Source organism: Pipistrellus kuhlii, unplaced genomic scaffold, assembly GCF_014108245.1.
Source record: "Pipistrellus kuhlii isolate mPipKuh1 unplaced genomic scaffold, mPipKuh1.p scaffold_m20_p_1, whole genome shotgun sequence".
Classification (NCBI taxonomy): domain Eukaryota; kingdom Metazoa; phylum Chordata; class Mammalia; order Chiroptera; family Vespertilionidae; genus Pipistrellus; species Pipistrellus kuhlii.
In genome coordinates, this window is record NW_023425404.1 from 72,822,077 (window position 1) to 72,848,499 (window position 26,423).

The following is a 26,423-nucleotide window of genomic DNA, read 5'->3' on the forward strand; positions in this document are numbered from 1 at the left end:
CATCACTGGTATCACCGTTTATTTGACAATAGTTGGTTAAGTCTACAAGTTTAAGGCAAACATACTAATGCATTTGCTTTTCTTCAGAAATCATACTTAGAAAGATTACATAAAGTCTGTCCCAAAACTTCTAAGAAATATTCATTAATTAAAAATAAGTCTGATTAAGACGTTTTATCAGGATACATGAATGAACTTAGGTGGCATACAATGTTCCCTTAAAAACAAAATAAAAAAAAGGTAGTGGCAATCTTTATCTTGTTTGAAGAATAGATTTGAAAGGGTTAAACTTCAGAGAGTACTTAAAGGTAAGTAAGATTGGCAGCCCTGAGGAATGCCATTCACAAATGAGCAGAGTTATGGAGGCTCCTGGACAAGGACTGAGTTGGGCTTCGAGAGGAGGAGGCAGGAGGCGCAGCCGCCGCCCCGGGAGCCGCAGGGGGGAGGCGGCGGGCAGCGCCCACCACGCCCGGCGGGCTGGCAGCGCCCGGCCGCAGGGCTCCGGGCTTTCTCAGAGGAGAGGTGCGAGGGGCGCTGTGTCAGCTGTTCCTTTTGTTCCCAGTGAGCAGGAGATGCCGGATGTCATGGAGAAAACAAACATACAATCTGAAGGAAGGCAGCCCTTTAACCCTGACGGCGGAGTGCGGCTTATGTGTCTCCGTTTAACACAGCCAGGCAGTTCTGCAGCAGCTGTAGGTTGCCCTAAACAGGAAGGGAGAGACAAGCGTGAAGTTCAAACACTCTGGGAGAGTCTCATTCAAAATAATAGTATGAAAAACCGCCCAGCTTTTAATTTGTGACAGCACAGGGATTTGGAAACAGCTACTTAATATACACAAATAGACATAAATTATAGAATTTGTTTCACTAACATTTTCCACATACTACACTCTTCAAAAAACTTCCAGCTAGACCAATATTAATGCTCTGATTTGGCACGTTAGATCGAGGGAGAAAGTATGCCCTTTGTGTCCAGCTCAAACTACTGAACACTTTCTGGCTGTAACATAGGTTCCCTTCACCATCCTATAGCCATTAACAAATAAACTCACTTAGATATATAGCAGTTTTTTAAAAATGGTAAGGTTACAGACAAAAGTATTGTATGAAGTTCACACCTAAGTACCCATTTGTGCCATCCACTCTAACTATTGCAGTTTAGCACACCCCCTACTGGTGATATGCCCGCAACCAAGGTACATGCCCTTGACCGGAATCGAACCCTGGACCCTTCAGTCCCCAAGCCGACACTCTATCCATTGAGCCAAACCGGTCTCAGCTAGACAGAAATGGTAAGTTACAAAGTAAGTGCCATTTGTAAAGCACACACACTGCCATCGAACCTGGAGATGCGTGAGGTACAGGGTGAGGCAAAAGTAAGTTTACAGTTGTGTGTGAAGAACAGTTTATTCTGACATTATTATTACTTATAATCCTTGTATTATTTTCCATACGAACAAATGGAAGCCTACTTTTATCCCACTATTTAGGTTACATAATATATAAAACGGGGGTGAAAGAACCCCCTTCCTTCAAGTAGAAAGTCAACTGAAATGTAAAGAATGATGGAACTAGGAAACGACCACTTGGCAACCATCATATTAATATCAGAGTCAGGCAAAAATCACCATTAGATGCCAAAAGTGTATGATGCTAAAATGCCAATGCTGCAGCCATTAGCTGCGTGCCTCCTGTTGGTTAAAAGGAAACAGGCACAGGCCGGTGTGCTCAGGTGGCTGGGCGCTGGCCCACGGACCGGACGGTTGTGGGTTCGATTTCCGGTTAGGGCACGTGCCCGCGTGGCGGGCCTGACCCCGGTAGGGGTTGTACAGGAGGCAGCTGACCAATGTTTCCCTCTCACATTGGTGCTTCTCTCTCTACCCCCTTTCTAAAAATCAATATTTAAAAAAAGTAAAACCGCCCCCCAAGAAACAATGAAAACCGAGTTCCTCATTTGCACTCCCCACGTCTCAGGCTTGGACAGCCACAGGAGGCTCATGGCCACCGCACTGGATAGCGGTGACTGAGCAACGAGGTACACGTGGGAGGCTACCAATCCATGTGTCTCTCTCACATCAGTGTTTCTCTCTGTCTTTCCCTCTCTCTTCCTCTCCTTAAAAATCAGTGGAAAATTATCCTTGGATGAGGATTAACAACAGAAATTAGCCTTTCTTGGTGGGACGTACTTTTTTTTTTTTTTTTTTTTAAATACATTTTATTGACTTTATAGAGAGGAAGAGAGAGGGATAGAGTTAGAAACATTGATGAGAGAGAACCATTGATCAGCTGCCTCTTGCACACCCCCTACTGGGGATATGCCCGCAAACCAAGGTATATGCTCTTGACCGGAATAGAACCCAGGACCTTTCAGTCCCCAAGCCGACGCTCTCCAGGCGTCTTCAAACTACGGCCCGCGGGCCACATGCGGCCCGCAGAGGAGTCTGATCCGGCCCGCCAGGTTTTTTGGGCAGTGAGCGCAGCCGAGGTGTTACAGTAGGAATTAGTAGTTCATATAGTCCGGCCCTCCAGCTCTCTGAGGGACCGTGATCTGGCCCCCACTTTAAAAAGTTTGAGGACGCCTGCATCCATTGAGCCAAACCGGTTTCGGCTTGGCACCTACTTTTATAATTAGATTAACAAATGTTGATTCCTTTGGTGCTGGATCAATCGTTTTTAAAAAATATATATTTTATTGATATTTTACAGAGAGGAGGGAGAGAGACAGAGAGCTAGAAACGCCGATGAAAGAGAAACATTGACCAGATGCCTCCTGCACACCCCCTACCGGGGATGTGTCCGCAACCAATGTACATGCCCCTGATGGAATCGAACCTGGGATCCTTCAGTCCACAGACCGACGCTCTACCACTGAGCCAAACTGGTTTCGGCTGGATCAATCTTTTACATTAAAATTTAGATGAAGATATAAAAGAAAAGTTCATACAAATTAGAAATGTCTACCACTTTGTAGGAATAATTAGTTTAATAGTAAATTCTTTATAGCCAAATCCATATTTTTAAAAGAAATGCGTGCTCTGGGCTAAAACTAGCAAGCTAATCCTAATGGCTATAATGTAGCCTGCAATTACATCGTAAAAATTAAATGCTCGGTAAATAAAAAAGTTCTAGAGATGTGTTGCACAACGTGAACATACTCAACACGACTGAACTGTACACTTAATGGTTCTTACAGACGGGCCCTGGCCAGTGTGGTTTGGTGTTTGGGGCATCGCTACCAGTCAGGGCACATACCTAGGTTGCAGGTTCGATCCCTGGTCAGAATGTGTATGGGAGGCAACCAATGCATAATCCCACCCCCCTTTTGTCTCTCTGTCTCTATCTCTCCCCCTTCCTCTCTGATATAAATAAAAAAATATAAAAAAATTTTCAAGTGATATTTGCATATATTTAGAAAAATTATTTTGTTAATCCTTATGCAAGGATATTTTTTCAATTTATTTTTTATTTTAGTTTTTTCCCCATTGATTTTTTTTTAGAAAAAGTGGAAGAGAGGGAGGGAGGGGGAGTTGAAAAGGGAGGGAGAGAGGGAAAGGCAGAGAGAGAGGGAGAGAGACATCGATTGGTTGCCTCCTGAACACACCCCTATCAGAGCTGGGGATGGAACGTTTGACCCATGTACATACTTTGACTGGGAATCAAACCCGACCTTTCGATCTCAGGCCTAATGCTCTAACCCACATGTGTCAAACACAAGGCCCGCGGGCCAAATCCGTCCCGCCAGGCCTTGCAATGTGGCCCGCACCGCGCTGTCATCACTGCACTCCGCTGCGTTTCCATCACAATGACAGTTTATGACTGTTCAGTAAACCATTCGGCCCGCGATTTAGGCTGGATTTTAGATTTTGGCCCCTTCTCTGATTGAGTTTGACACCCCTACTCTAACCACTGAGAAAAACTGGTGGCCAGGGCAGAAAGATTTATCATTTAAAAAAAAGTTAAAAATTTTTTTTTAATTGATTTCAGAGAGGGGGAGAGAGAAACATCAATGATGAGAGAATCATGCCCCACACGGGGGATCGAGCCAGTAACCCGGGCCTGTGCCCGTGACCAGAACTGAACCCGGGACCCTTCAGTCCACAGGCCGACGCTCGATCCACTGAGCCAAACCAGCCAGGCAAAATATTTATTTTTTAAACAACTAGTAAAAAAAAAAAAAAAGGTTCTGGTTTTCATATTAGATACCAGTCTTGCAGAGCTGACCACCAGAGTCATTATAGATATTATTTTTGTTTGAATGACTTCACTTAAGAAATCTCTCTCAATTCTAGGATTCTCTTTTATTTATTTAATTTTTATTTTTTTAAATATATTTTATTGATTTTTTACAGAGAGGAAGGGAGAGAGATAGAGAGCTAGAGAGCCAGAAACGTCGATGAAAGAGAAACATTGACCAGCCGCCTCCTGCACACCCCCTACCGGGGATGTGCCTGCAACCAACATACATGCCCTTGACCGGAATCGAACCTAGGACCCCTCAGTCCGCAGATTGACGCTCCACCACTGAGCCGGTTTCGGCTAGGATTCTCTTAAATTTTACTGTAAGGTTTGCGCTAAGCTTTATATTAACTATAGAAAGAATTTAAGAGCTGTAAACAACTTTGTAAGAGGATATTACTAAAACCAAGTATTTTAAATGAATGAAATAAACTTGGAACATTTAATTTCAATTTAGTAATAGTTCTTACAGTATCCTTTGGAATCAGTTTTATAATTGACTCCTTTGTAAATTATAAGCTCATTAACCCTTTATGACATTACCTTTGCATGCTTCAGTTCCAACTCTGCCAGTTCCACTAAGTTTTTTCTGAATGCTGCAACTCTTCTTGTCTTAAAATCTATAAGTTCTGTGAACAGAAGAAATTAGGATATTTTATTTACATACTAGTATAAAACATACCTTATTAAAGGAGAATGTAACAGTACCTTGTGCGTTTTTTTTTTTAAATATATATTTTATTGATTTTTTACAGAGAAGAAGAGAGAGGGATAGAGAGTTAGAAACATCGATGAGAATCATCGACCAGCTGCCTCCCGCACCCCCCCAATGAGGATGTGCCTGCAACCAAAGTATTATACATGCCCCTAACCGGAATCGAACCCGGGACCCTTCAGTCCACAAGCCAACGCTCTATCCATTGAGCCAAATCGGTTTTGGCAACAGTACCTTGTTTTGCAGACTCTGATATTTTTTCAAATTTCTGACAACATAACTGTTGGGATGTTTCTGCCTGTAAAACATCTTTATTTTTGGCTCTTGCTTTATCCAGTGCTTTATTAGCATTTTCATAATCCACTAGTGACCTAGATCTTCGATAGAGGAGATCCTAGAAAACAGAATGCAAACTGTTGGACAAAAATAGACAGAGGCAAAGAAACATTAAACAGACTGTCACACTACAGCAGGAAGGTAGGGGAAGGGTTAGGGGGATAAGAGATCAATTGTAGGACTTGTATGCGTGCATATAAGCACAGCCAGCAGATGCAAGACACTGGAGGCGGGGGGTAGGGGGGAGGGAAGGCTGGGGGGAGGTGAGTGGGGACAAAAAAAGAAAAAGAAAAAGACCTTAAACAATATTTTTTTAAACAAAAAAAATATTAAAGAAACCCCACAAAAAACAGAATGCTTTACAATAATAGATGCTGCACATGTCTAGTAGCTATACTCAACCCCCTCCACCACTTCCACCTAATCGTCCTCAGAGATAATACTTATACAGTGAAAACCACATGCCAGCTAATCTTGCATTTTTAAAAATAAATACCACATAGCTTACTCATTCAGATGCACAATACAATGGTTCTTAGGATGCTCACAGAGTTGCTGAACCATTATTACAATCAACGTTAGAAGATTTGCTGTCACCCCCAAAAGAAATCCCTTATTTATTTAATTTATTAAAAAAATATATATTTTATTGATTTTTTACAGAGAGGAATGGAGAGGGACAGATAGTCAGAAACATCAATGAGAGAGAAACATTGATCAGCTGCCTCTTGCACACCCCCACTGGGGACGTGCCCGAAACCAAGGTACATGCCCCTGACCAGAATCGAACCTGGGACCTTTCAGTCCGCAGACCGACGCTCTATCTACTGAGCCAAACCGGTTTCGGCTGTGTATATATTTTTAAAAAAATTTCTTTGTTGATTAAGGTATTACATATGTTTACTCATGCCTCCATTAACCCCCATAGCTTTTTTTTTTTAAAGTATGTTTTTATTGATTTCATAGAGAGGAAGGGAGAGGGAGAGAGAGAAGCTTCAATGATTAGAGCAGTGTTTTTCAACCTTTTTTGGGCAAAGGCACACTTGTTTCATGAAAAAAATCACGAGGCACACCACCATTAGAAAATGTTAAGAAATTTAACTCTGTGCCTATATTGACTATATATAAAGTAATTCTCTTGAATAGGAATCAAATAAACACAAAGAAAGTATTTTATAATTACTTTATTATGAAATATTAAGTAAACAAAATAGTGAAAAATTATAAAATTCTTGTCTTGTCTGCACCTACTAGGCAACATCTGTGCTGCGGAACAGCGGTTGAAAAACGCTGGATTAGAGAATCATTGATCGGCTGCCTCCTGCACGCCCCCTACTGGGGATGGAGCTGAAAACCTGAGCATGCCCTGACCAGGAATTGAACAGTGATTTCCTGGTTTATAGGTTGACACTCAATCACTGAGCAACACTGGATGGACTTTTTAAAAAAATATATATTTTATTGATTTTTTACAGAGAGGAGGAGAGAGGGATAGAGAGCTAGAAACGTCGATGAGAGAGAAACATCGACCAGCTGCTTCCTGCACACCCCCTACCGGGGATGTGCCCACAACCAATGTACATGCCCTTGACAGGAATCGAACCTGGGACCCTTCAGTCCTCAGACCGACGCTCTACCATTGAGCCAAACCGGTTTCGGCTTTTTTTTTTTTTTTTTTTTTTTTTTTAAATGTAAAGATTTGTTTTATTTCTACTGGGAAAAGAAGAGGATAAATATAACTGTTTTCCAATTTGCTCTCCATTGTGTACATACATAGCCTCATGCATACAAAAAAATACACACATACCAAAAATACCCCAAACAAACAAACAAACAAACAAAAAAACAAGAATTAAAAATCAAAACACCCTCAAACTGCATCAATACTTTGGATTTTGACCAAAAGAATAGATCCTGGAAGTGCAAAATGCAAAATCAAATGACCGAAAATGCTGAATAAACAGCATTATTAATATACAAAATATTTATATTACTGAACTAGTAACAGTTGATGTTCTCCGTGTCTGTAAAACTTTGGAACCACATAGCTGATTTGTTAAATCTAGTCCATGCCAACTTCCAAAAACCAGAAAAGATTTTAGTTAGCTTCATTCTTTGATGCCTCATCAAAATTTTATACAAGATCTGGAACATCATCATTTTCCTCATCAATGTCTTCTGGTTTTGGTGCTTTGCTATCCAACACTTGCCAAGGGAACTGTTCAGCTAACTTCCTAAGGCTTGTTAAGCTGTCAGCACCAAGCTGACTTAATATTCCAGGAAGCATTTCTGTGATTGGTTTGGCTTCTGCATGACCAGTAATTGCAAAGATGTTAGCAGAAAGGGAAGCTTGGACTTTGGGGTTGTTGAAATGAATAACTGTTCCATCATCTTTAATCATATTTACCTCTTCAATACCAGCTATATTATTATTATTATTTAATATTTTTTATTGATTTTTCACAGAGAGGAAGAGAGAGGGATAGAGAGTTAGAAACATCGATGAGAGAGAATCATCGATCAGCTGCCTCTTGCACAACCCCCACTGGGGATGTGCCCGCAACCATGGTACATGCCCTTGCCCGGAATCGAACCCAGGACCTTTCAGTCTGCAGGCCAATGCTCTATCCACTGAGCCAAACCCCGGTCCCGGCAATACCAGCTATATTATTGACAGCAATTTTTTTTTAGAGAACTTTGAAGTTTTTTGTCATCAGCTGTAGCTGTTCTATGTACCACCTTCTTTCTGCGAGCTGTACCCTTGCCCCCTATCCGGACCTGAGCCTGAAGTTTGGCTAACTTTTCTTGATTCATGCTGTTGGTAAATCTGAAGCAGGGAGAGTCCTCCAACACCAGCACGCGGCTAGAGCAAGATGGCTGCCTGAGCCCAGACAGAGAAAGACGAGGGAGGTGGCGGCGGAGGCGCGAGCGGGGATACCCTGGATGGACTTTTGTATGGCTTTTTAAACTTTGCATAAAGTTTCAGATTATGAGACTGACGTGCTGCCTACTGCGCTAAGAGGGCAACTTAAACTTTGCATAAAGTTTCAAATTCACCTGGTACAGCATGAATCAGTACTTTCCTTTAAAAAAAAATAAAAAAAAATATACACACATACATATATATACATACATATATATTGTATATATATATATTTTATTGATTTTCCACAGAGAGGAATTGAGAGGGATAGAGTTAGAAACGTTGATGAGAGAAAAACATCGACCAGTGGCCTCTTGCATACCCCCCACTGGGGATGTGCCCGCAACCAAGGTACATGCCCTTGACTGGAATCGAACCCGGGACCTTTCAGTCCACAGGCTGACGCTCTATCCACTGAGCCAAACTGGTTTCGGCTGGGCAGTCCTTTCCTTTTTATTGCTAAACTAGAGGTCCAGTGCATGAAATCTGTGCACTGGCTGGTGATCAGGGTTATCTGTGAGGTGACTGGTGGGGTGATCAGGGTCCCCACTTGTTCCCAGCTTGGCCTGGCGCCACCTGCTTGCTGGGCCTGTCCCCTGCTACCACCAATGGCCCCTCCCTCTGCAGAGCGACTGGCGGGGCAATCAGGGGCCCCATTCACACCTGCCTTGGCTGGCCTGGCACCCCGCCCCCCACTCGCCGGGCCCATCCGCTCCAGCCCCATTGGGGCCTGTGGGCTGGAGGCAGCTTGTGTTGAGCATCTGCCCCCTGGTGGTCAGTGCATGTCATAGTGACTGGCAGTTCCGCCATTTGGTTGATTTGTATATTATGGCTTTATACAGAATATATAAACTAGAGGCCCAGTGCACAAAATTCGTGCACATGGGAGGGGGGTCCCCTTAGCCCGCCTGCGCCCTCTTGCAGTCTGGGAGCCCCTGGGGTTGGCTGGTGATTCCTTAGCACTGCCACGGAGGCTGGAAGCTCCTGCCACCGCCGCTGGGCTCGCCAGCCGAGAGCCGGCTTCTGGCTGAGCGGTGCTACCCCAGTGGGAGCGCACTGACCACCAGGGGCAGCTCCTGCACTGAGCGTCGTCTGCTCCCTGGTGGTCAGTGCACATCATAGTGACCAGTTGTTCCACCATTTGGTCGATTTGCATATTAGCTTTTTATTATATAGGATATTTAATTCCCATCTGAAGGTATGTTTTCTTTTTCTTAAAAAATATAATTTATTGATTTTTTTACAGAGAGGAAGGGAGAGGGATAGAGAGTTAGAAACATCGATGAGAGAGAAACATTGACCAGCCGCCTCCTGCACACCTTCTACTGGGGATGTGCCTACAACCAAGATAATGCCCTTGACTGGAATTGAACCTGGGACCCTTCAATCCATAAGCCGATGCTCTATCAACTGAGCCAAACTGGTGAGGGCAAAGTCTCTTCTTTTCTCCACTAAACTATCTTAGCAACCTTGTCATCAATCAATTGACTGCTGCAGAAAACTTGGAATGGAAGGAACATCCTCAACTTGATAAAAACATCTGCTAAAAACCTACAACTAATATCAGATTTAATGGTGAGAAATTATAAGCTTTCCTACTAATATTAGGAACAACACAAGGATGTCCAGTATTATCACTCCTTCTCAACATCGAACTGGGAGTCCTAGCTAATGCAATCAGAAAAGAAAATAAGAAGTATACAGATTTGGAAGAAATAAATAGATGACATGACTGTTTATGTAGAAATCTGATAAAAGAAAAACATAAAAAAAAACCTCTCCTGAACTAATAAATATAAATAATAAGGTTGTAGGATACAACATTAATAAACAAAAGTCAACTGCTATCTTACATACCAGTAATGAACAAGTAAAATTTGAAATTAAAAATACAATACCATTAGCACTCCAGAAAATAAAATACTTAAGTATCCATCTAACAAAATATATACAAAACCTGTAGGAGGAAAACTAAAAAACTGATGAAAGAAATAAAAGAATTAAGTAAATGCAGAAATATTCCATGTTGATGGATAGAAAGACTTAATATTGTCAAAATCAATTCTTTCCCACTTGAGCTACAGATTCAAATCAGCTTTATTTGTAAAAGCTGAAAACTTTTTTTTTTTGTAGTTATCAAAAAAATGATCCTAAAGTTTATGTGAAGAGGCAAAAGACAGAATAACCAATGCAATATTAAAGGAGAAGAACAAACTCTGAGGACTGACATTGCTTGAAATTGGAACCTTACTACTGTGAGAATAAACAAGTAATTTTTTCTGTCGAACAGCTGCCATGTTGGCTGCATGACTTGCAGCTCCCCTGGAGGCTGCCATCTTGAAATGGCAAAAGCCAATCCCTCCCTTCAAATTAGCCAATCATGAAAGACTGTGTGCCTGAGCTCCACTCAAGACAGGCCCTGACCGGTTTGGCTCAGTGGATAAAGTGTCAGCCGGCCTGCGGACTGAAGGGTCCCAGGTTCGATTCCAGTTAAGGGCAGGTACCTTGGTTGCGGACGCATCCGTCCCCAGTGAGGGGCATACAGTAGGCAGCTGATCGATGTTTCTAACTCTTTATCCCTCTCCCATCATCTCTGTAAAATATCAATAAAGTGTATTAAAAAAAAAAAAAAAAAAAAAAAAAAAAGGACAGGCCAGGTGCCTCAGGATTGAAAAGCTGAGTAGACAGCCTGCTCTGTGCGCCTTTCTACGTAGAAGTAAAGGTATTTGCCTTGCTGCCTGGCTCCCTAGTGTGTTTTATGTTCTACCAGGACCCCTGAATTTGGGGGTTCGGCTTATTTCTTACACTATAAAGCTACAGTAATCTCAACAGTATGGCATTGGTGGAAAAAAAAAAAAAAAAAAAAAAAAAAAAGATAGCCGAAACCGGTTTGGCTCAGTGGATAGAGCATCGGCTTGGGGACTGAAAGGTCCCGGGTTCGATTCCGGTCAAGGGCAAGTACCTTGGTTGCGGGCATATCCCCAGTAGGGGGTGTGCAAGAGGCAGCTGATCGATGATTCTCTCTCATCAATGTTTCTAACTATCTCTCTCTTCTTCTCTGTATAAAATCAATAAAATATATTAAAAAAAAAAAAAAAAGACAAATAGATCCATGGAACAAAATAGCGTTAGATCTATAGTCAACTGATCTTTGATAAAGGAGCAAAGGCAATGCAGTGGAGAAAACCAGACATTCACATGCAAAGAAATGCATCCACAGACCTGTACCCTTTACAAAGATTAACTTAAAGTAGACCACAGACCTACAGGTAAAGGGTAAGACTATAAGAACACCTAGAAGATAGTGTACGAGAAAATCTAGATCATCCTGGGTTTGGTGATCACCCAAGGCATGATCTATGAAAGAAATAATTGATAAGGTGGAGTTCTTTATTTTTTATTTTTTTAATTTATTATTATTTTTTAAGTTGCATAAATTTTCTGCTATGCAACTCTGGCTGAGTGACTCAGTTGCTTGGAGTTTCATCCTGTACACCAAAAAGGTTCTGGTTTGATCCCCAATTGACAACTGATTGATGTTTCTCTCTCTTTCCCTCCCCCCCCACTAAAATCAATAAAAACATATCCTTGGGTGAGGATTAAAAAAGTTTCTGCTGCTGAAACCGGTTTGGCTCTAAAGGATTGCTATCTAAAATATACAAAGAACTCTTTTTTTTTTTAAATATATATTTTATTGATTTTGTACAGAGAGGAAGGGAGAGAGATAGAGAGTTAGAAACATCGATGAGAGAGAGTCATCGATCAGCTGCCTCTTGCACACCCCTACTGGGATATGCCAGCAACCAAGGTACATGCCCTTGACAGGAATCGAACCCGGGACCCTTCAGTCCCCAAGTGGACGCTCTATCCATTGAGCCAAACAGGTTTCGGCCAAAGAATTCTTATAATTCAATAATAGGAAATGAATTATATTTAAAAATTGACCAAAGGGCAATTTTAATAACAGACACTTCACCAAAGAAGATACACAGATGGCAAAAAGTATGTGAAAATATGCTTCATATCACTTGTCGTCAGGAAAATGCAAATTGGAACAATGAGATGCCATCGCACACCTTTTGGAATGGCCAGAACCCACACTGACAACGCCCCATGCCAGTAAGGATGAGAAGCAACAGCAACTCTCGGAAATGCAAAACAGAATAGCTACTTTGGAAAATGGTTTTCAGAACTAAACATACTCTTTTCATATGATCTAGCAATTGTGCTCCTTGGTATTTACTCAGTTAAAAACGTATGTCCGAGGAGGAGAAACCAATATGGCGGCATAGGTAAACGCCTAACTGCAGCCTCACACAACAATTTCAAAAAAATACAACTTGCCGGGACCGGTTTAGCTCAATGAATAGAGCGTCGGCTTGGGGACTGAAGGGACCCGGGTTCGATTCCGGTCAAGGGCATGTACCTTGGTTGCGGGCATATCCCCAGTAGGGGGTGTGCAAGAGGCAACTGATCGATGACTCTCTCTCATTGATGTTTCTAACTCTCTATCTCTCTCCCTTCCTCTCTGTACAAAATCAATAAAATATATTTAAAAAAAAAAAAATACAACTAAAATATAAAATGGACATTATCCAGAACTACAGGAAAGTTGACTGACTGGAAATTCTACAACGAGAAGGAAAGAGAAAACCAGAAGGAAAATCAGAGGAGTTGTAAAAACCTAAGGTACAGAGACACGGTGCAAGAGTGGGGAGAGGACGGAGCCGGAGAGGAGTGGGAGGCTGAGTGCCTGGCTGGTGTTCCCTAGCGGGAAGGAGATAAAAACTCCAGACTGTGCTGAACCCCAGTTCCGACAGCACTGAACCCCAGTTCTGGGCGAGACCCTGGGGACCCAGGCTCATACGGAGGGAGTCTGGGCTATAAGGTGGAAACTCAGGGGATCAGCGAAAGGCAGTTCCGGAGGCGCGCACTCAGAATCAAAGGCCAGATAAAGAGCTTCACAAATATAAAAAAAGCTAAAGGAATTCATCACCGCCAAACCAGAATTATATGAATTGCTGAAGGGGGTTCTCTATGAAGAGGAAGAAAATAAAGATAAAAATTATGAACAACAAATAACGTAACTATCAACAAGTGAATCTAAAAACCAAGGGAATTAAAAAATCTGATGAACAATATTAACTGGTGAATAGAATCAGAGGTATGGAAGGGGAGTGAACTGACGATTCTTGGGGAAAAGAGGAGTGGGGGGTGTGGGAAGAGACTAAACATAAACTGTGCACCTATGGATGATGGATGAGGACAGTGAGGGGTGGGGAAAGGGCAGAGGGTGGGGTGGGAACCTGGTGAATGGGAAAAAAATGAAGAACTTTTGTAATAATATGAACAATAAAGATATATATATATATATATATATATATATATATATATATATATATATAAAAGAAAAAAAAAGAAATGAAAGAATGATGTTCAAAGTACCACTGATCAAATGGGAATTTTCTGTGCAATATCTCAATTGATAAATTAACATTGATTTTGGAGTATGTGAGTCACTAAGTTTTCTGTGATTTTTTTAAAAAAATTCTTTATTGTTTAAAGTATTACAGATGAATCCTTTCTCCCCCATGATCTCTCCCCACTCATTCACCCCCTGCTACTGACTATGTCCATGGGTTATGCTGATATGCATGCATACAAGTCCTTTGGTTGATCTCTTACCCCCTCACCCTCCTTTCCTCTTGTTCCCCCCTGAGGTTGGTTTGTTCGATGCCTTTTTTCTGTGCTTTTAAGATGTATTTGCTAAACTTATTTTTGATTAGTAAGAATTTTAGTCTTGTACCTAGGCAGATATCCAAAAGGAAACTTGAGTTGCCTTAAAATAAAACCTATCCTTGTTTTATGGATCTCTCTCTCACCTTCAATAGCGAACTTATATAGACCAAATTAGGAATCCTTTAGCTATACAACTATCATTAAAAAAAAAAATTATTGATTGCAGAGAGGAAGGGAGGGAGAGAGAGAGAGAGAGAGAGACAGAAGCATCAATGATGAGAGAGAATAATTGGCCAGCTGTTCCTGCACGCCCCCTACTGGGCATCAAACCTGCAACCCTGGCATATGCCCTGGCTGAGAATTGAACTGTGACTTCCTGGTTCATCGGTCGAAGCTCAACCACTGAGCCATGCCTGCTGGACTATTTGAGGGTTTTACTTTTGTCTTTGCAGACATTTTTCCAGAATAAGTATACCAAATTCATATACATTTTTATTTACCCCTGACTTACAATTTCTAAAAATCAGACCTGAAAACATACTTTAGCCCTGACCACGTATTTCAGATGGTTAGAGTGCTGCTATGATAAGCCAAGGCTGTGGGTTCGAATCCCAGAAGAATCAATCAACAAATGCATAAATAAATGGAAAAACAAATGCATGTTTCTTTCTCCTTTCCTCTCTCTCAAATCAATCAATTAAAGAAAGGAAGAAAGAAAGGAAAATATAATTTAAACTCAAGATACAAATCATCTTTGACAATCTTAAGTCTAAAACTTTAAAGAAATGGCTTTTTGTTAAATAGTTCATTTAAAACACACACACAATCAACAGCTCTAGCTGGTTTGGCTCAGAGGACAGAACGTCGGCCTGCAGACTGAAGGGTCCTGGGTTCCAGGGTCGATCACCAGTAGGACGAGTGCTGGAGGCAGCCAATCAATGATTTTCTTTCATCATTGATGTTTCTCTCTCTCTCTCTCCCTTCCTCTTTGAAATCAATAAAAATATAAAACACACACACACACACAAAACAACTAACCAACCAAACAAAAACAACAACAAAAAAAACCAAACTACCCTAATCAACAATAAAAGTTACCTTAGCAGCTTGAGATTCTCTTAAGTAATATTTTAAAAGGTCAGAAAGTTTGAGGTCCTCGTCAGCAGACACTCGTGCTTCTATTTTCTGAAAAAGGGGAAGAAAACTGGCATTTATTCATCACTTATATTCTATACTCAATGTTTTCTTTCTTAATTACTGTAAATAATTAAAGGTATAAATAACTATAGTTAAAATTAAAAAACCCTGCACATCTACCAGAATAGCTAAAATAGAACAGTACCAAGTATTACAAGCTTATGCAGCAATCTAATGCTCATTCTTTCTGGTGGGGATGTAAACTGATACAATCACTTAGGGAAATGTTTTGGCAGTATCTACAAAATCTTTTCACATGGATACCCTGGGACTCACTAATTCCCCTTCTAGTTGTGTACACCCAACAGAAATGTGCACTAGGTTCAACCAAAGATACACAAGAATGGTCTCAGCAGTACCATTTGTAAAGAGCTCCAAACTAGAAACTATCCAATGTTCTACCAACAGAACAGATAAATTTAGTATATTCTTGCAATAGCATACTATACAGTAGTAAGAATGACACAGATCCCTATTCTTATGGTGTAAATGTGCACACACAAAAAACCTATCTTTCCAGAAAATGTTCTCTTATACAAATATCAAGGGCAGAATAATGGGCTATATGGACCCCAGTATAACAACATTTAGATATTTAAAAACTTTTTCCTTTGTGAGAGAAGATCTTCTTTTACTTGTCTCTACTACATTATCACTGAATTAAAAGGTCATGTTGAAATCAGATTTCTACAATGAACTAAACACTACCACTCTCAGATAAATATTTTCACTATTCTATCAAGAGATAAAAATGTTAAATATATTGTATCTAGAACCGATCCTCGAAAACCAAGATTATGTCATTATTAAATTACTACTACCATGAATGAAACCTTCTGCAGTTGTATATTTATATATATATTTTTAAACTGTACATCTTTTAAAAAAATATATTTTTATTGATTTCAGAGAGGAAGGGAGAAGGAGAGAGAGATAGAAACATCAATGATGAGAGAGAATCATTGATCACTTGCCTCCTGCATGCCCCCTACTGGGGATCGAGTCCTCAACCTGGGCATGTGCTCTTGGCTGGAATCAAACCCAGGACCCTTCAGTCTGCAGGCCGATGCTACATCCACTGAGTCAAACCAGTTAGGGTTGTAGTTGTATATATGACACAACTCACTTTAAATCAATGTGTCAAGGGTGATCAAAAGCAATATAGTCTCGGTCAAGGGACAACGAATCTAACTTTCTTCTAGCTTACAAAGGCCCAGTAAAGGACCATTCTTCATAAAAATAAACCCAGTTGAGCGGCCAGGCCTGGAGCAGTCGGGTCGGGTGTGGCCAGGCCCAGAGCAGCCAGGTCGGGTGCGGCCAGGCCCGGAGCAGCAGCTGCCAGGCTCAGAGCGGCCAGGCCTGGAGCGGCCGGGCCCAGAGCAGCCAGGTTGGGTGTGGCCGGGCCTGAAGCAGCAGCAGCCAAGCCCGGAGCAACCAGGTCTGGAGCGGCAGTGGCCAGACCCGGAGCAGCTGGTTGTGGAACGGACCAGAGCAAGAGAGGCCAGGCCCGGAGCATCCAGGCCAGGAACAACTCGCTCCTCACCTGCCCCCGCCCCAAGGCTGCCTCGCAGACATGGCTGGAAACTTTTGCAGGGACTTGAGGGTCTGCTGAATCAAGTGATGAAGGCTTAGATCTGGATGTGTTGAGTTAGTATAGCGCTGGGGTGTTGATCTGTGAGTGCCTTGTGCGGGGCCTGGATGAGGTTGGTTGACCTATTTGGAAATGTCTTTTGTGAGAAGTGTATCTTTGGGCATGTGGAGGTATTATTGATATAAGAAAATGCTAAGTAGCTGATTTACTATCTGAAAAGGGATTTACTATCGGGGAAAGGGAGGGAGGAAGAGACTGAACATAAACTGTGCACCTATGGATGAGGACAATGGGGGAGGGGAAGGGGGCGGAGGGTGGGGTGGGAACCTGGTGGAGAGGGGAAGAAATGAGGAAGCTTTGTAATAATATGAACAATAAAGATTGATTAAAAAAAAATAAACCCCGTCTCCATAATAAACATGTTTTCTGATAGAGTACAGACATCTACATAAATACCAAAAGTCCATAACAAAAAAATCTAAATCTGTTTCTTAATCCTTTTGAAGTATAACTCTTCTTCCTCAATAAAGCTAAATAAGTTAAACACAACAGTATGCAGATATTTGGATTATCAAAGATTAATTAATAGTACTTACTCTCGTTTTATCAAACAGTTCTGAAACTTTGAGAAAAAATCTGGAAGAGAAAAATATTTCATCAGAAGCTACCTTTAAATAATTTTCTATTTCAAATGTTCAGAGAATACATAATGCCCTAAATCAAATGAATAATGAACATTCTTGTCTCATTACAGTAATATTTAATGGTCTTATTTTCTTCATTTAACAAATATCTTTGTGCTTCCACCAATAACAAATTACTTGAAATTTATTACAGAAAATCTTCCCATTTTTAAGATAACAGTCTAAGCCATACAATAAAACCTAAAAACTTTGTATTGATATATATATATATATTTTAAAATATATTTTATTGATTTTTTACAGAGAGGAAGGGAGAGGAGAGAGCTAGAGAGCTAGAAACATCGATGGAAGAGAGACATCAACCAGCTGCCTCTTGCACACCCCACATCAGGGATGTGCCTGCAACCAATGTACATGCCCTTGACCGGAATCGAACCTGGGACCTTCCAGTCCACAGACCGACGCTCTACCACTGAGCCAAACCGGTTTTGGCTCTATTGATATTCTTTTAAAAAAAATATATTTTATTGATTTTTATTTTTTTAAATAAACTTTTATTGTTGATATTGTATTATTACAAATGTTCCTCCCCCCCTCCATTGCTGCTCTCCACCAGGTTCCCACCCCACCCTCTGCCCTTTCCCCACTCCCATTGTCCTCATCCATAGGTGCACAGTTTATGTTCAGTCTCTTCCCACACCCCCCTCTCCCCTTTTCCCCAAGAATCGTCAGTTCACTCCCCTTCCATACCTCTGATTCTATTATATTCAACAGTTAATATTGTTCATCAGATTTTAAAAAAAATTTCCTTGGTTTTTAGATTCAGTTGTTGATAGTTACATATTTGTTGTTCATAATTTTTATCTTTATTTACTTTCTCTTCTGAAAGAACCCCCTTCAGCAGTTCATATAATTCTGGTTTGGTGGTGATGAACTCCTTTAGCTTCTTTTTATTAGTGAAGCTCTTTATCTGGCCTTCGATTCTGAGTGATAGCTTTGCTGGACAGATTATCTTTGGCTGTAGGTTCTTACTATTCATCACCTTGAATATTTCTTGCCATTCCTGTCTGGCCTGCATGGTTTCTGTTGAGCAGTCAGCTGACAATCATATAGGTGCTCCTTTATTGGTAACTATCTTCTTTGCTCTTGCTGCTTTTAATATTCTCTGTCTTTTGCTCTTGGAATTTTAATTATGATTTGTCTTGGTGTGGTCCTCTTTGGATTCCTTTTGTTTGGAGTTCTGTGCGCTTCCTGGACTTGTAAGTCTAATTCTTTCACCAGGTGGGGGAAGTTTTCTGTCACTATTTCTTTCAGTATGTTTTTGATATCTTGCTCTCATCTTCTGGGACCCCCATAATTCTGATGTTGGTTCGCTTGAAGTTGTCCCAGAGGTTTCTTATATTATCTTCAATTTTCTGGATTCTCTTGCCTTCTAGCTTCTGCGGAGGAGTGTCTTCTGGCTCTTTATGTTCCAAATCTTTGACTTGATTCTTGCGATCTTCCATTCTGTTTTTAGGACTCTGTAAAATATGTTTTATTTCAGACAATGTATTCTTCATTTCTTGTTGATTCCTTATTAATTCTAGTTCATCTCTTTTCATATCCTCATAGGTCTTATCGATCTTTTCTAGGAAATTCTTGAAAAGCCTTATAAGCACAGATTTAAACTCTATATCCAGTCGCTTTTTGTCCTCCATTTCTTTCATTTGTAATCTATTTCGTCTCGGCATTTTCGCAGTTACAGATGGGACGGGGTTTCAGGGTGGAGCCTACAGTTTTGGCTTCTGTCAGCCCCGCCCTATGCGGTTCCTGAGTCTTAGAAATCCCCAGGGTCCTTTAGTACTCATTGCAAGGGCCTCTGAGAGAAAGGTGCCCTCGATTTTCGCCTGCTACCAAACAGTCTAGGCTCTCTCCCAATAAGCCCGGTATTGGGGTTCAGTTCAGTTGGAAGTGGAGTTGGAGGTGGCGTTCAGAGCAGTCTGGAGCCCGTCTCCTTCCCACGAGAGCAATCCCGCGACACAGCCAACCGTCCCTTCTCTGCGCTCAATGTGCGAGCCTCTGGGACCTCCTTTCGTCGCTCCCCCGGGGTTCCGCCTTACAGCCCAGCTTCCTCTGTTTGAGCCTGGGTCCCCGGGGTCTGGCCTAGAACTGGGGTTCAGAGCAGTCGGAACTGGGGCCCAGCACAGTTGGAGCTTTTATCTCCTTCCTGCTAGGGCACGCCAGCCAGGCACTCGGCCTCCCTCCTCTCCGTCTCCGTCCTCTCCGCGTGTCTCCGTACCTTAGGCTTTTACAGCTCCTCCGCTCTTCCTTCTGGTTTTCTCCTTGCTTCTCGTTGTAGAATTTCCAATCAGTCGACTTTCCAGTAGTTCTGGGTAATGTCCACTTTATATTTTAGTTGTATTTTATTGAAATTGTTGTGTGCGGCTGCAGCTAGGTGTTTACCTGTGCAGCCATCTTGGATTCTCATTTTATTGATTCTTTACAGAGAGGAAGGGAGAAAGATAGTATAGAGAGCCAGAAACATCGATGAGAGAGAAACATTGACCAGCTGCCTCCTGCACACACCCCACTGGGGATGTGCCCGCAACCAATGTACATGCCCTTGACCGGAATCGAACCTAGGACACTTCAGTCTGCAGGCCGACGCTCTATCCACTAAGCCAAACCGGTTTCGGCCACTTTTACTTTTAACTAAACATCCTCTCACCACCAATTAAAAAAAAAACCAATGCAAAACTACTAAAGGGTATCCTGTAAAATAGGTAGCTATAGATGGCACTACAATTGCATTAGGGCAAATACTACTGAAAGCTAAAACACAATTTCATGAAGGGTCACTTTACTTCAAAGAACTTGCTTTGACAGGTTTATGTCAGATAACACTGGGCAAGGTTGCCCTTTTTTTTTCATGTTATTAAAGAATTAAGAACTAACTCTTTGGGAAGACAAGCATGTTAAATAGTAGTATAAACTACAGTACCTTGCTTTGCTGAAAAACTTGCATCTTACATGTCTACTGAGAAGCTACGTTAGAGGAAAAGTTCAAGGTTGTGGTTTAGAGAAAGTCATGAACGATGAACATAGTTTTCTCACTTAACGTTTAAAAAGAAGTGAATTATTTTTCACTGAAGAGTTGGGTTAAAACAATATTGTAGGAGCAACTAAATTAAATCCTGTTAGATTAAAATTAAAGTGAAAAACTAGCATTCCATATAAAGGACAGCTGTGTAGGCAAACTTCCAGAGGGTGATTTACACTAACATGCAAACACCTTCCTCATCTGACTGCCTTAATATTCACTAAATTATAAAAATTAGAACAGCCAGTCTCTTTAAAAAGTACAAACTGATAGCATTAAATTTCACTTTAAACGTCAATTTGGTGCCCTACCTGGTTTTGCTCAATGGATGTAGCATTACCCTTCAGACTGAAGGGTCCCAGGTTCGATTCTGGCCAAGGGCACATGCTCGGGTTGTGGGCTCCATCCTTCCCAGTAGGGGGCATGCAGGAGGCAGCCAATCAATAATTTTGTCTTATTGATGCTTCTCTCTCTCTCTCTTCCTCTCTGAAAATAAAAAAAGTATATATATTTAAAAAAATGTCAATTTGGTCCAAGACCGGTTTGGCTCAGTGGATAGAGCGTCAGCCTGAGGACTGAAAGGTCCCAGGTTCGATTCCGGTCAAGGGCATGTACCTTGGTTGCAGGCACATCCCCAGTAGGGGGTGTGCAAGAGGCAGCTGGTCGATGTTTCTCTCTCATCGACGTTCCTAACTCTCTATCCCTCTCAATTCCTCTCTGTGTAAAATCAATAAAATATATATTAAAAAAAAAAAAAAAAAAAAGCCGAAACCGGTTTGGCTCAGTGGTAGAGCGTCGGTCTGCGGATTGAAAGGTCCCAGGTTTGATTCCGGTCAAGGGCATGTACATTGGTTGCGGGCGCATCCCCTGTAGGGGGTGTGCAAGAGGCAGCTGGTCGATGTTTCTCTCTCATCGATGTTTCTAGCTTTCTATCTCTCTCCCTTCCTTTCTGTAAAAAATCAAAAAAAAAAAAAAAAAAAATATAAAGTCAATTTGGGCCCGACAGAGTGGCTCAGTTGGTTAAGCATCCGTTATCTTGTGCACCGAAAGGTTGATGGTTAGTCAGGACACATATGAAAGGCAGCCTCCTTCAATGTTTCTAAATTCTCACTTTTATATGTCTCCCTCCCTCCCTCCTTCTAAGCATGTCCGAAGGTGAGGATTAAAAAACAAAGTCAATCTGGCTCTGGCAGGTGTGGCTGTTGTTTGGAAAGTCATCCTGTATACTGAAAGGTAATAGATTAGATTCTTGGTCAGGGTACATGCGGGAGGCAACAAATCAACATTTCTCTCTCACATCAATGTTTCTCCCTCCCTCCCTCCCTCCCTCCCTCTTTCTAAAATAAATTAAAAAAAAAGTCAATATGGCCTCCTATGAAATACATGTATGTAATTCCAAACAGCATTTTTAATTTTTAACAAACATTATCAAAACCTAAGAATATTTTGACATATAGTATGTCTCTCCATTTCACCCTTATACATACACACCAGCCCATTTTCATCAAGTGAAACTTTGTAAAGTTAAAAAATATATACACTAAGGTCCATTTTTATTTTCCAGATTTTAAAAATTGACACGGACTTAGAGAAGCTCCTTGTTATCAATGTATTTTGAGAAAAATATTCTAAAATGTCTGCTGGGTCTGAAATATTGTGTGTGCACAGCCTGCCAACAAACTGCTTGTTTTATTTATATTTACTGTTTTTAAAAAATTAAGAATCCTTACTTGCATATATCTGTAGAATCCTGAGTTCCTAAAGCATATAATGAAGAACCAATTCTATTGTAATCGTCTGCAGCACCTATGGAAAAAGGTTCAAGAATTTAATATATTTATTCTTTAATTCAAAAATACTGAGCATCTACCTGCCAAACAATGTAATAGGAGATAGCCATAATACAATACGATGAATATTACTTTAGAAGGAGATACAAACTACTTTGGTAGCAGTAGAAACAGATGATTTCACCTGAGTAAGTCAGAGAAGGATTTACAGACTCTGCAGAATGAGTTTGCGCTTGTGGGATGAACAAACCTTTACCAGGTAATGTGTAAGGAAGATAATTTCAAGTAAAAAGGGAAGAGCATGGATCAAGGCCAGAGAGGCATAAAAGAACATTGTATAATCAGAAAGCCTTCTGGGACTATGGCACTGAAGGGTACAGAGGGAAAGTAGATGCAATTGAAGATGAAAAAATTAACTGGAAGCATCTTAGGAAAAAAGGTTAAAGCATGATAGAGTCTGCATTTGCTCTATAGAATGGATGTCATTAAACATTTTATAATCATAGTAGTAGTACATCAACCTGATAAAGATGTTACTTTTAAAAAAATACTGTTGCCCTAGCCAGATTGGTTCAGCGGATAGAGCATCAGCCTGTGGCCTGAAGGGCACGAACCAGTTGCAGGCTCGATTATTCTTGGGTGAGGATTAACAAAAAAATAAAAAAAGATACCGCTTCCTAGAATAAAGACTAGAAGTGCAGAGACACAGAAAATGGAGTAACCAACCTAGAAACTGAGGGCCAGGATCAAGATAGTGGGAACAGTGAGAGCACAGAGGAACTAACAAAGCTAAAGGATATTTAGGAAAGGTAACAGGGAGGATTTATAAACAGTAGACCTGATGTAGGAGGGGAAATTATGACGTTGGGAAACTAGATAAATGGTGCCACCATTATTCTTGGGTACTAGAAGCAAAGTACCAAACTTTAGCACAACACTCTTCCTAGGGCTTGTTCCACAGGACAATGCACTCATTGAGAAAAGATTATGTATAACAGATGCTTCTATTGGGTTCAGAGAAAGGAGAGTAGAATGCTATGGTTAAGAGGCTGGACCTAGAACCAACCAAACTGCTTAGGGCCCAAGCCCATCTTTCAAACTCACCAGCTACATGACCTTGGACATATACGTATATCACTTAACTCGTCTATGCATTTTTTTTGTTTGTTTTTTTTTAAAATATATTTTATTGATTTTGTACAGAGAGGAAGGGAGAGAGATAGAGAGCTAGAAACATCGATGAGAGAGAGTCATCGATCAGCTGCCTCCTGCACACCCCCTACTGGAGATATGCCTGCAACCAAGGTACATGCCCTTGACAGGAATCGAACCCGGGTCCCTTCAGTCCCCAAGCCGACGCTCTATCCATTGAGCCAAACCGGTCTTGGCTCGTCTATGCATTTTTACAAGGCTTTGATGTGTTTATTCCCTAATGAAACAGTAATCCTTACATTATATTGTACTTTATTATATTATTTAAAATTACATTAGCCCTAGCTGGTTTGACTTAGTGGATAAGAGTGTTGGCCTATGGATTGAACAGTCCCAGGTTTGATTCCGGTCAAAAGCACATACCTTAGCTGTAGGCTCAATACCCAGCCCTGGCCGGGGTACATATGGAAGGCAACCAATCAATATATCCCTCACATCGATGTTTCCCTCTCTCTGTCTCTTGCCCTCTCTTCCACTCTCTCTAAAAATCAATGGAAAAATATTCTCAGGTGAGGATTAAACAAAAATTAAAAACAAAACACTAAAAACAAACAAAAAAATTAAACCCATAAGACTAAAATTTAACTTTTATAAAGAAACTTTGACCTGACCAGTGTAGCTCAATGGATGAGCATTAGCCTATGAACCAGGAGTCTGGTTCGATTCCTGATCAACATGCCTGGGTTGTGGCTGGATGTCGGCATGGGGTGACAATTCTAGTTAAGAACAGATGCCCCAGCCGAAACCGGTTTGGCTCAGTGGATAGAGTGCCTGCCTGTGGACTGAAGGGTCCCAGGTTTGATTCCGGTCAAGGGCATGTGCCTTGGTTGCGGGCACATCCCCAGGGGTGTGCAGGAGGCAGCTGATCGATGATTCTCTCTCATTGATGTTTCTAACTCTCTATCCCTCTCTCTTCCTCTCTGTAAAAAATCAATAAAATACATTAAAAAACCCCCAAAAAACAACAAAAAACACACACAAACAGATGCCCCAGTTGCAGGCTCAGTTCCCAGTAGGAGGGAGTGCAGGAGACAGCCAATCAATGATTCTCTCTCATCATTGATGTTTCTATCTCCGTCTCTGAAATAGATAAAAAATTTTTTTAAAAAACTCACTCAGAAAACTAGTAACTTAAGAGAATTTTCTCAACCTAAAAAGAGTCATCTAGGAAACGTACACCTAACTTCACAATTAATGGTTTAAGACCAAATATCCCAAGAAGATAAGGATCAAGGTAAAGATGCCTGCCCTCAACACTTCCATCAGCACTGTAGTGGAAGGTATACTACAGTACAATGTACAATGATGCAAAGAAAAGAAGGAAATGGCATCTAAACTGGAAAGGAAATGTAATTATTTTTATTAGCAGATGATCATCTATATAGAGAATACTAAGGAATCTATAAAATAGTTACTAGAACTAGTGAATTTATTTATTAAGGTTGAAAGATATAAGATCAATATCGAAAATACATTGTATTTTTAAACATTAGCAAAAAACAAAAAACTGAAAGGTAAAAAAACACATAATTTACAAAGCATCCAGAAATAATCAAGGATCAATCTAAAGATGTATAAGATCTGTACAATGGAAACTATAAAACATTGTTGGAAGAATTTAGAGACCTAACTAAATGGAAAGTATGCCATATTCATGTATAGAAGATCAATTTAAAAATGTCAATCCTCTCCAAATTGATCTATAGATTCTATACAATTCCAATTATAATATTAGCTGGCATTTTTTTGTAGTAAGTGACAAGGTGATTTTAAAATCTGTATGAAAATATAAACTACCTAGAGGGGCCAAAGAACCTTAAAAATATTTTTATTGATTTCAGAGAGGAAGGGAGAGGGAGAGATAGATAGAAACATCAACAATGAGAAAGAACCATCGATTGGCTGCCTCCTGCACTCCCCCTTACTGGAACTGAGCCTGCAACTTGGGCATCTGTCCGTGACTAGAAGTGAAACTGGGACCCTTTATTCTGCAGGCCGACGCTCTATCCATTGAGTCAAACCAACAAGGGCCAAAATAGCTTTTATAAAGAGGAATAAAATTGGAGAACTTATACAAGAAAAGATGTTTAAAATCACTGGTTATTAGAAAAATGCAAATTAAAACCACACCAAAACAACACTATATAAACAACAAGAAAGCCCACTGTATGGAAGAACATATTTGCAAATATTATCACTGATAAAGGTTTAATCTCCAATATCTACAGACATCTTATACAACTTAATAAATGATCCAATTAAAAAATGAGCCGAAACCGGTTTGGCTCAGTGGATAGAGCGCCTGCTTGCGGACTGAAAGGTCCCAGGTTTGATTCCGGTCAAGGGCATGTACATTGGTTGCAGGCACATCCCCAGTAGGGAGTGTGCAAGAGGCAGCTGATCGATGTTACTCTCTCATCGATGTTTCTAACTCTCTATCTCTCTCTCTTCCTCTCTGTAAAAAAAAAAAAAAAAAAAAAAAAAAAAAATATATATATATATATATATATATATATATATATATAAATAAAATGGGCAATGGACTTAAATAGAATCTTTTCAAAAGAAGACAGAAGAAAAGCCAAAAGGCACATGAAAACATGCTCAAAGTCACTAATTATCCGAGAGATGCAAATCAAAATGACAATGCGGTACCATCTCACACTTGTCAGAATGGCCAACATCAACAAATCAACAAACGACAAGTGTTGGCGAGGTTGCGGGGAAAAAAAGGAACCCTCGTGCACTGCTGGTGGGAATGCAGACTGGTGCAACCACTGTGGAGAACAGTGTTGAGCTTCCTAAAAAACTGAAAATAGAACTCCCATTTGACCCAGTAATCCCACTCCTAGGAATATATCCTAAGAAACTAGAAACACCAATCAAAAAGGATATAGGCACCTCTATATTCATAGCAGCACAATTTACAATAGCTAGGATTTCGAAACAGCCTAGGTGCCC

The 26,423-nt window shown here is 40.7% G+C and overlaps 2 protein-coding genes across 6 annotated transcripts in view; both read right to left on the reverse strand.

Annotated features, from left to right (window-relative positions):
• Positions 1–2: 2 nt before the first annotated feature.
• SNX6 (sorting nexin 6) overlaps positions 3–26,423 on the reverse strand; it is a 68,931-nt gene continuing 42,510 nt past the window's right edge. For 3 of the 5 annotated variants that reach the window (XM_036451710.2, XM_036451685.2, XM_045585348.1), the window contains 6 exons: positions 22,191–22,266; positions 17,334–17,373; positions 15,048–15,134; positions 5,186–5,345; positions 4,780–4,865; positions 3–702 (listed from right to left, as the gene is read on the reverse strand). In XM_036451710.2, coding sequence (XP_036307603.1) covers positions 649–702; positions 4,780–4,865; positions 5,186–5,345; positions 15,048–15,134; positions 17,334–17,373; positions 22,191–22,266 — 503 coding nt within the window. In that variant the 3' untranslated portion in view covers positions 3–648. Of the gene's footprint in view, positions 703–4,779; positions 4,945–5,185; positions 5,346–15,047; positions 15,135–17,333; positions 17,374–22,190; positions 22,267–26,423 lie in introns of those variants that run through there. The other 2 variants (XM_045585346.1, XM_036451695.2) reach the window with 2 other exon arrangements.
• Positions 7,228–8,221, reverse strand: LOC118726652 (transcription factor BTF3 homolog 4-like). The gene is made up of 2 exons (XM_036451722.2): positions 7,947–8,221; positions 7,228–7,705 (listed from the first exon to the last, which is right to left on the reverse strand). The coding sequence occupies exon 2, from the start codon at positions 7,686–7,688 to the stop codon at positions 7,422–7,424; it is 267 nt and encodes an 88-aa protein (XP_036307615.1). The 5' UTR covers positions 7,689–7,705; positions 7,947–8,221; the 3' UTR covers positions 7,228–7,421.